This window comes from Juglans microcarpa x Juglans regia, chromosome 3D, assembly GCF_004785595.1.
Source record: "Juglans microcarpa x Juglans regia isolate MS1-56 chromosome 3D, Jm3101_v1.0, whole genome shotgun sequence".
NCBI classification, from domain to species: domain Eukaryota; kingdom Viridiplantae; phylum Streptophyta; class Magnoliopsida; order Fagales; family Juglandaceae; genus Juglans; species Juglans microcarpa x Juglans regia.
The window spans coordinates 38,785,454-38,796,526 of record NC_054598.1 but is presented as its reverse complement, the minus strand read 5'-3'; the positions used below and the strand labels follow the sequence as shown (position 1 = coordinate 38,796,526).

The 11,073-nt window shown below is 34.0% G+C and overlaps 1 protein-coding gene across 2 annotated transcripts; it reads left to right on the top strand.

Annotated features, from left to right (window-relative positions):
• The first annotated feature begins 1 nt into the window (after position 1).
• Positions 2 to 3,955, top strand: LOC121254052 (rust resistance kinase Lr10-like). Of its 2 annotated transcripts, XM_041154019.1 has the most exons (7): positions 2 to 185; positions 449 to 469; positions 1,007 to 1,039; positions 1,190 to 1,234; positions 1,626 to 1,667; positions 1,888 to 3,098; positions 3,529 to 3,955. In XM_041154019.1, exons 1-6 carry the CDS (start codon positions 2 to 4, stop codon positions 3,030 to 3,032), a joined length of 1,470 nt encoding a protein of 489 aa, XP_041009953.1. In that variant the 3' UTR covers positions 3,033 to 3,098; positions 3,529 to 3,955. The 2 variants fall into 2 exon arrangements, with proteins under 2 accessions (XP_041009953.1, XP_041009954.1); XM_041154020.1 differs by lacking the exons at positions 2 to 185; positions 449 to 469 and adding an exon at positions 481 to 914.
• The last annotated feature ends 7,118 nt before the right edge of the window (positions 3,956 to 11,073 follow it).

The window sequence follows — 11,073 nt, the reverse complement described above, 5'->3', positions numbered from 1 at the left end:
AATGACTCTGTCATCGTCGCCACTTTCATATCAGGCCGTCCCAAGAAAATTTTCCTGTACAGACTTCCACAATGAATTGGTGGAATATGGTTTTGAGTTGTCATTCGCACAAAACTGTGGCTGCAACAATGGCGAACGTTGTTCCCTCAGTGACTCGGGCGTTGTTCAGTGCCATTCTCAAAATGGTGCGTTAGAGAAGGCAGAGTAATTAAAATTACGTGACACTTGAAATTTCTAATCAAACATCTAACGTGCTCACCATTGTTTTATTTCTTTCATTTCTGAATTCTTGGGTTTCCCACTCACTAGAAATTCATCTATACCTCACACACCAATGTAGTAAGATATTCATTGCAGTTTAGCATATGGCGATGAGTTGATTTTTATTTATAAGGTTCCAATGCTGACTTTATTTTTATTGTTTTTATGTTTGTTTTGGTCGATACAGGAATCCTTGGTGCACTAACAAGTAAGGTCTCTGACTATCTGTCTCAAAAAGTTGTTTGATTCATATATGATAGAATGTCACAATGAAATAAAATTGAATGAACTTTGACTAATAATTACATACAAGTAGAGGAATAACAACTTTGTGCCTGAGCATTGGGCCAATCTCAAACTTTTAGGATTTTTGTTTGGGTCTCAGAAACAATGAGTAAAATGCATGAAAGGATAAAAAAACATCAAATTTCTTATGAAATTGCTCCCATTTTTTCCCATGGTAACAAAGGCTATCAGTATTCTATGAAAGTCTGCACCTTAATTCTATCATGACCCAACCTTGTGTTTGTAGACCTATCATATATATCCTAACTGAAACCTTTTCAATGGACAAATTTTTTCAACCCCAAGCATATGTATTAGGTCCAGAGGCTTGTAGAGTTGTTTCTGGTTGAGGATGACCCCAGCACAAAGTTGTTATTCAATTTTATTAGGCCACTATAGACTCAATTCTTTTGATTCACCTTTTAGATTGATTACTAACTTTTTCGTTTTCATATTGTAGCTATTATAAACAGACTAACTCCGAACTTGATCAGTAAGAATCTATCTCCCCTTGGTTTTATTCAGTATGAAATAGTTTGAATGTTTATGCAGAAATGCTAACAATACTTGCATGAAAACTACATACCATGCATTCTTAAGTTTCTAATTTTAAACTATGATATTCTTTTCTTTACCAAAACAGGACAAAGAGTCGATGATCAGATACTACCAAAGTATGGATATAGAGGTGAGATTTCTATCTCAAATAGTTGGATGAGTTATAGAAATGCAAAATGACAAGTAGAAAAATAACTGCATGCTTGGGTTGCTCTCAAACTTAAAGGTTTGTTTTACATTAGTTCAATCATATCCTAATTGAAAGCTCGTTTGCAAGCCTTAATAACCAAACTCTCCTCCCCTGTTCATTACAAGTTAGCTCATGCACGTTGAGAAGGCATAGAATCCAAGCTTAGCCTAGACATATAAAGTCTAGATTTATATGGCAATTTTTTTCTTTTTAGGCAAGATCCAAAGGAAGAGTTCTTTTCTGCAATTTTATTAGATTTTAAACTTTTCAAAATATTTTTATCGCTTTCCTAATTAAGTAACTAATTTGTTTTTTTTCATATATACTACAGTTTCTTTAATCAGATTATTGTTGATAACGAGCATTGATACTGGTAAGATTCTATTCTCTCATTCAATTTTTTTTAAAGTAGCGGACACTACTAAAATATTGTTACAATTACTTGAAAGTATAAAAACTCTGTGCTTTATTAGCATGACCTTGGAAGGAAATTAATTGAACTGTAACTATATAATAAGAAAATGTCATTCTTTTGCACTAGTGAGTTACCATATTTGTATCTCTTATAATCTTGTTTTGGTGTTCCTCCGTGGGAATGTACCTTGCAGCAAAAAGTATGTTCTGGACTCCATTCGTGATTGCATTTTTGATTTATAAATGGCATATGAGACATTTGTCAATGTATGACACCATTGAAGAATTTCTACAAAGTCAAAATAACCTCATGCCAATAAGGTACTCTTATTCAGAAATTTGTAAGATGACCAAAAGTTTCAAGGAAGAATTAGGTGAAGGAGGCTTTGGTACTGTATTTAAAGGAACACTTCGAAGTGGTCAAATTGTAGCTGTAAAGATGTTAAGTAAATCCAATGCTAATGGTCAGGATTTTATCAACGAGGTTGCAACAATTGGAAGGATTCACCATGTTAATGTAGTGAAACTCATTGGTTTTTGTGTTGAAAGATCAAAGCGGGCTCTTTTATACGAGTTCATGTCTAATGGGTCTCTCAATAAATATATTTTTTCACAAGGAAGTATCCTCCTGAGCTATGAGAAAATACTTGATGTTGCTCTAGGAGTGGCTCGCGGGATTGACTATTTACATCGAGGTTGTGATATGCAGATCTTGCATTTTGATATCAAGCCTCACAACATTCTCTTAGATGAGAATTTTACGCCCAAAGTTTCTGATTTTGGCCTTGCAAAATTGTATCCAGCAGATGACAACATTGTTTCTTTGACTTCTGCAAGAGGGACATTAGGATACATGGCTCCTGAGTTGTACTACAAAAACATTGGAGGCATTTCATACAAAGCTGATGTTTATAGTTTTGGAATGTTATTGATGGAAATGGCTAGTAGAAGAAAGAACTTGAATACTTTTGCAGAGCATTCAAGTCAAACTTACTTCCCTACTTGGGCTTATGATCAGTTCTGCAATGGAAAGGATGTAGAACTGGAAGGTACCAAGGAAGAGGACAAAAAAATAGGCAAAAACATGATCATAGTTGCATTATGGTGTATACAGATGAATCCTAATACTCGTCCTTCTATGACTAAAGTGGTAGAAATGCTTGAAGGAGAAGTTGACTGCTTACAAATGCCTTCCAAGCCTTTCTTATCATCATCATCAGCATCATCATCATCATCATATAAACAAGTAGATATTGAGGACAGTTCAACCCAAACACGGTCATCAATCCGATCAAGTGAATCAAGTGCCTTCAATCAAGCATAGATGCCAGATTAATTGACTCACTCGTACTTGACAAATGGATTGAATCTTGGGTTGAGAAATGACAAGGTATGTGCTACTATTCAATCTGCATTAGTCATCCTTTGCTAACTTCTTGAATTTCATCTGAACCATCTTGCAATCACAGCACCAATCCATTTCAGTTTATATATTAGTGACTAATTCAGCAATTACCCTAGCCAAACACAAGGAAATCCTACTTCAAAAATACCAAAAGAAGATCTGGAAAGCCATAAGATAACCTTTAATAGCTGGAAAACCATAAGATGGTACGAACAGCCATAAGCCATAAAAACACCTCTGCAATGTCCACCAGTGGACGTAGAGGAGAGAGTATAGCTGCACAGATACTGTGAAAAGGCAACCATTTTAAGGTTTTTTAACGTGATATGATGTATGATGCTCCTTCAGCTCTCCTTTACTTCTACTCAACTCAAATTATGCAGATGTTGTCACTAATGTTATCTACCCTTTACAGAACTCCTCTATACAATTGGAAATGGAGACGTTCATTGGGCTGATATAGAGTTTTGAGAGTAAATAGTGCTGATATCTGTGTCGATGATTATGCTTTTGGAAATATATTCAGAGAGATTAATCAAGCAGTAAATTTCTTACCCCTTAGCCAAATTGGGAGATTGAAGTGGTGCTACTGGTGACTATGTCACTTGGCTGGATCTTCCCAGAGAGCAATGGATTATTGATAGTGATTGAGAGAGCATGTTTGCCTTGTATTAGATGTAAATGAGTTATGTTTTCTTTAGGGTGGGGAGGTTCTTTCTTTCCTGAATATTCGCTGTACTGCGGCTTTACTCCCTTCCCTAAATTGAGAGAGCATGTTTGCCTGTATTAATTTCTTACACAAGTTTATGTATTGGCTTGATCACCAGTACTCTTTTGGAGTTTATAGTGAGCCTAATTTTTTTTTTGAAGCGTATACCTCCCATAGAAAATGAAGTTAATTTAGGTTCATAGACGAGTTTTATATATTTTGATGTATAGATTATTGGAAATTATGAAAATGAAAATAGAAATGTATTTAAAAAAAAATAAAATATGCATAAAAAGTAGATTTAAAAAAAAAAGATATTTTATTAATACAGAGAGTGAGATGGTTATTTATTTATTTATTTTGTTGAGGATGACTGATTAATTGAAAGAAGATATTTAATTAATTAAGAACTCTCTTCATCATGCAGATATTTAAGTCCAAAATACGAAACCATCATAGTATTTTCCTGATTTAGTTAACAAAAAATATAAAATCATGATATCAACATTAATTGTTTTTCAAATTAGTAAATAGAGTAATGTTTTCTAACATATAGAGCTATCAAACTACTAAGATTTGTCATGTTTTTGGAGTACTTTGGTAATGCAGCCACGATAATTTTTTTAATTGAAACTCATTATTATTAGATATTACTCTTATTTTCGATCAATCTATGATCTTTCAGTGTAATCTTGGTTTCAACGTATTAGAGCAACAAGACAACTGAATAATTAATTAGGGCTCTTCCCAATTTAATGGGTTCCACTCCACTTATTACAACCACAAGGCAACTGATAACTAATGGTTGAAATCGGCCGACCATCATGTGTTACACGTATCCGGGCAACCGGACAATAACCAAATTAAATATGTAATATCAATTTATAAGAGGAAAATGCTTGGTCCATCGAGAAGTTGTTTCGAGACATTTTCTCGATACTTTTCTCATCTTTTTTATTTAGTGATTAAGGAAATAAAGTATTTTTTAATGATGTTGTGAATTTTTTTTAAATGTTTAAGAATATAAAAATATGTATAAAAAAAAAAGAAAAAAAGGGCGAAATGGCCTTATCGGTCGACACTCTCTCGGGCTACACACTCCTTGATAAGAACTCATGCTCATTGTCCTCACTTTTTCTTATCTCTGTGTTTCCAATTTTGGCAAATATTCACTTCCCGAAAAGTAGTTCTTATTTTGATACAAACGAGTACTGGCGTCTGGCGGGAGTGGATCCCTTGTGAGTGCATGCATGCTGCACGCATTGTACTTGACTGGAAACACAGAGATCAAACAACAAAGGAAGACAAGAAGAAGGAATATATATAAGAATATGCATGCTTAATTAGTCTATTAATTCAATAATATTGTTACGAAATTGTCCGGAAGGAAAGAATAAATAAAGGCTAGCTGGAGGGAAAGTTAATTAGTTGTCTAGCTAGGCTTAGGAGGAAGGAATAAAGAGAAACAGAATGAAAAAGAAAAGAGGAATGTTACATCCATAAAAAATTTACACAAAAATAATTTTAAAAATTAATATGATTTTATCTGATCTGTTAGATCTATTTTATAATAAAAATAATTTTATAATCTGACGAATCACATCAAATTACGACAGTTTGTGAGATTGTTTTTATATAATCAAATTAAGTATTTCCCTTATATTATTGACCAAAAGTAGAAGGAAAGAATAAAGAGACACCTGAATCTGCATGTACGCTTTAAACAAAGCCACCGATTTCTGTGCTATATATATTCTTTGCTAGCTTCGATGTATCCCGGTCGGTCTCCTTGCATGCATATGGTTCCTGCTCCAGTTTCTCACTTTCTACATGCACATGAGCATCCTCGATCTATGCTGATCTCTGCGTTTACAACAACGGGTAAATATTCAGAGATCTTTATTGTTTACTTTTATTTCATTTACTGCTAAAAGGAAAAACACATATCCTCTACTGGTTTGTTTACCAGTTATAAATATCTATTCTCAACGTCTAGAATGATTTTTCTTGCTCTGACTATTCTAGTGAGTTTGCTTCTTGATGATCGTGATTAAGCTGTACATGCAGTACTTTAACGGTGGATTTAATATATAATGATAATACTTTATGCTTCTCTGCCTCTGAATAAATGAAAAAAATATTGTTTATCTAATCAATATGCTTTCCAATGTTTAGGAATCAAAATTCAAATTGTGCTGGTAATTAAGAAACCTCGTTAGTTGGGTTAGTTACGATTGGTATGGAGTGTTGAGTTTGTGGAGTCTGATTTATTTTTGTGGCGGTCTAATTTGATGATCCGACTCGACAAAAATCCGTTACAAATTCTTTTGTGAATTTTCAATGAGGCTTATTGGCCCAAGCAGAAGTGAAAGTTTGCTTGACGTTCAAGCTTTAGGTCATTCTAGCAAATCTCAACAGATAGTTCGCTCGACATGTCACTCGAACGAACTCTCTATTTGCTCCAGCGAGCCTCTAGTAAATAACCTAGTAATTGTAAAATTAGGACAGTACTACCCTATAAATATGTAAATAATGAAAACTATGACTGTTCGGAAAAGTGCATTTTGCCCTAAAGTGTATTTTATTATTCTTCTAGATAATAAAATCTTCACTCTATGGATGAAAGCACATTGTCGAACCACATAAATAGATTGATTTCTTATCGTTTGTTTTACTTTTCTGCCGTCGTTTTTCACAACATAAAACTTGATTAATATTTGTTTGAGACGTTTTTATCAGTGATAAGCTTCAGTACTCATGGGTCAACTTAAACGCCGTGGGATTCAGCAAGAGAATCAGCCGAGGTTAGCATCTTCTTTTTCTCATGTGCCTAAGTAATAGTTCCTTCCAAATTGATGGAAACTATATATGATCTTTCTAAAAAATTTTCACATGATTTTGTACGGCTGGCTGGTATTAATGCATTATGGCACCCTGTAAGTCTGACGGTGACTAGATTTGTTTGTTATATTCTGGTCAGGGAGCTGGATATTGAGAGGCAGGGTCCCCAGAAGGCTGAACTAGTTAATTCAGAAGAAAATGGGAAAACGAACAAGAGGCCGCAAATTCCAGAGTGGATTGTGAAAATCCTTCACCCAGAGCAGGGGCTGCATGTTCCTTCGAATCTGGAATGTGATTTTCGTAGTGTCGTGTATATATGGTTGCAATATCAGTGGACCCTTTGTTTTTCTACGTTCCTGTGGTGAACGCAGAGAAAAAGTGCCTTGCGCTAGATAAAACATTAGAGATTAGTGCTATCTGTTTGCGATCAGTCATGGATATGATTGATTTTGTGAATATCATATTGCAATTTCTTTGTCCATCTATAGACGAGATCAATCGTGAACTTGGAGAAACTGTGTTGGTTAAAGATGCTTGGCTAATAGCAAAGAGGTACTTCGCGGGATACTTCATCATTGACACTCGCTATTCTTCCTGTCTCACAGGTGAGGCCTCAATTAGAGTACTACTGACACGATCGAGAAAAAGAACATCTGTTTCGAATACAAAATGCATCATGTACTCCTTTAACCCAACTTACACGCGTAGTACGTACTACGTACTGTTTGTAATCTGTCCTGCAGGTTGTAGACGTTCTAATTATTTTTTCAGAAATGAGAGGTTCGGCATCTTTGAACAGAAGGAAGTTCCTGAATGCTATCGTTCTCTTCCAATATGTGCCTAGCATTTCCCGTATCTATTTGGCGTGGACAAAACTCAACGGGACTACGACCCTATTTAGAAGTTCCGTTTTTGTCGTGAGAGCTGCATTCAACATGTTTCTGTATATCCTCGCCAGTCATGTACGTAGGTTCAATTACTTCCTATATATTCAATTTATATTAATTTGCTTCACTTTTGCTACAATATCTGCACTACATGAGTAAACGTCGTGTAATCGTTTTTAAAAAGAATAAAATTTATTATTAAAAAATTAATTTTTTTATGTGAATCTTATATTTTATTTATTTATTTTTAAATAATTACACGACGATTATACAATTCACAATTAAAAATATATTTTGACTTTTAAGCAGAGATGTGCTGGTCTTATAGGTGCTGGGTGCTTTTTGGTTCTTTTTCTCCGTCCAACGACAGACAACATGTTGGCATGTAGCCTGTGACAATCGAATTGGATGTAACCCACATTTTTTCAACTGCGATCACGGCTTTGGAAACTATACATTTTTAAACGAGTATTGCCCTGTCAAAACACCAGATAAAACATTGTTTGATTTCGGAATATTTCTCGAAGCTCTTCAATCTGGTACAGTGGCATCCACAACTTTTACGCGAAAGATCTTGTACTGTTTTTGGTGGGGGGTGCGAAATTTGAGGTTTGTGCATATATATTAGAATCTGTACCTAGCTATCCACATTAATGATCAGCTATTTCACTATAATTTTTGTTAGTGCTTGTCATCAATAAGCATGCATGCATGCATATTAATGTCGTATATATGTTCTAACACACATCATCCTGTTTATCATGTTGATCTTACACATTTGTTGAACTATATATGGAATATATGAACAATATATATAACGTCAGAACGGTAATTTGTGCAGTTTCCATGGCAACATGACTTGGATCTTGTTCATTTTATGCATTCATGTTAAGTGTAGGGCCACCGCATCATAAATATTGCTATTTAATTTTAGCTCAATTGCAGCTCAAACACGAATTATAGTTGTTCAGAAATTGATATCTAATACTTTATAGTTCCAATTTTCGTAGTTCTTTTGGTGGAAGTCTTCAAACAAGTCCAAATATCTTTTTTTAATTTCGATCTTTGGCTTGCTTCTATTTTTTTTCTTCGTTGGAAATGTGCAGGTTGGTGGATCAAAATCCTTTTCTTTTATGACTGTAATTATATAATTTTTTTGTTTGCGAGTAGAGAAGGTTTCTTCATATATAAATATATAGAAGCACACAGCATGTTACGTACATGCGCCCTTCTACTCGGTCTTCAATATATATAAATATATATATATATATATATATATATATATCTTTACTCTTTATTAGATTTGTGAATTAATCAAGGACTTTTTTTGGGTTACAAAAGTATAAATAAAAATAAAAAATGCAGTAAAATAGTAAAAACAAAATTTAAAAACAAAATAGTTAGAAAAAATAAAAAATAAACCAACTAAATAAAAGTAATAATTTAAAATTGGATTTGACAAAATTGATCTTGTTACGTTACAGACGTATATGCAGTCGGAGACATCTAAGCAATTAGAGACGTATATGGACAAGGAAGATTTGGCAAAGATGAGTGGAAAAGAAAGTAGCATACAGTTGTGGATGGAACGAAACAATCTCCCTGAAAATCAAAGAAAGGTGCTGATGTCTGATATCCAAGGAAAATTGCGAAAAAAGAAAGACATTGATACAGAGAATCTGTCCCCTCATCTTCCCATATTACTTAGGATGGAAATAAAGCGTCATCTCTGCTTGCCCATACTAGAAAAAGTGAGTACTCTTTTCTAATTACTTCTTATCTTTGGATAATATATATTAGAATAAAAAGCGCACTGCATGCTTGGAAATTTTAATTATTTTTAAGTAATTTTATAAGTCGATCATTAAAATTAAAATGATAACTAGCTAACATAAACTGACACAACTAATTATGATAAAATAAAATAAAAAAATAGCATAATGTATTTAATTAATTGGATCACCCATTATTCTTCTCCGGTCGTTGATCGTTTGCAAGCTAGGCACCAATGCTTAATAAAGACAAAGCACTATTAGAGTGGATCTGCATGTATCTGAAGCCAGTGTACTACAATGAGCATAGCTACATTTTTCGAGAGGGAGAACCAATTGATGTGATGCTATTCATCACACAAGGTGTAACGCCCCGTTTCCGAGGGTCCGGGGAGTTAACTCATGTCACCTAAAATCAACTCCATTTATGCGTTTAAAATAAACCAGAGTCTCCATAACATATTAAGCTATTTGTTCAACACAAATATCCATGTTCCTACGTAAGGGCACATCAATGGTGTCTCGTCGTTATACATAACTTTTTCACAAAACTAGAAATATTCATTGCTCAACATACCAAAGTCACATGAAATATCAATACTACCAAAAAAAAAGTCATTCTCCAAAAGTCATTGCACCCTAAGGCAATTAGTCTTCTATGATCCACAAAACTTGCAAATACTCCCTATTCCTGATTCTCAGCTGTAGCATCAAAATTATCTGAAACATATTATGAAGACAGGGGTGAGTTATCAACAACTCAGTAAGCAGAGAACATATACTAGTATGTAAACATGAGCCTTTTCAGAAAGTTCAGTATGCAGAAACAAAGACATTTTATTTTTATTTTTATTTTTATTTTTTTTTTATTATGCAGATCTCATAAAAACATGTTATCAGAAACTCAGATCGACTTTTCAATCTTTTCATACTCAAAATCAACAATTCAATTTCATATTCAAAAACACTTTGGCATAACATAACTGAACATTTTCATCTTATCATATCATATCCTATACCATGTTTAACCCCCGTGGTAGGGTTGTGCTATCCCCGGTGGCCAAACCAGGCAGTATCATGTGGTGAAACTTCCCCTTTTCAATCTCGGAGCCCCGAGTGTGCACACAGGAAAGAACACGTAAAAAGACCACTTTGTTTCCAAAGTGGGTGCACTCATATCATATCATGGTGGTACCAACCATATCACGTGAACAGTATCCTCATATCAGAACCATATTCAGAATAGATAAGTATGCCAAAGTTTTATCGTATCCATATCATATCAAAACACGTGCGAAGCATATTCATATCATTTCTATTTGATCAAAAACAGATCCAAATCATTTCATATCACATGCATAAAATTTTCAATGATATCATATTCGCTCTTTTGCAAATTTCAGAAACATGTCAAATATTGCTCATGTCCACACATTTCATGTCAAAAACATTTCTTTTCTCTTTCATACGTATCTCATGAGGGAATGCAAAACATATACTGAGGTTGTTTTCACTTTTTCTTTTTAAAACAACATGCACATTTTTACAAATCAATCTCAGTTCATTTCCTTTTTGGCAAATCTAGCATAGGAACCCTGCTTACCTGGACTTCTTAGCTTTTCGAAAATTTCCTCAACAATGCCGAACAAAAATTAATCGTCACCTATAAGATAATCACGTAAATTTCCATAAGTCTCTAATAAATCTCGTATTTCGATATTCAAGCCTACAACTTCTAAAATAGCCTATTT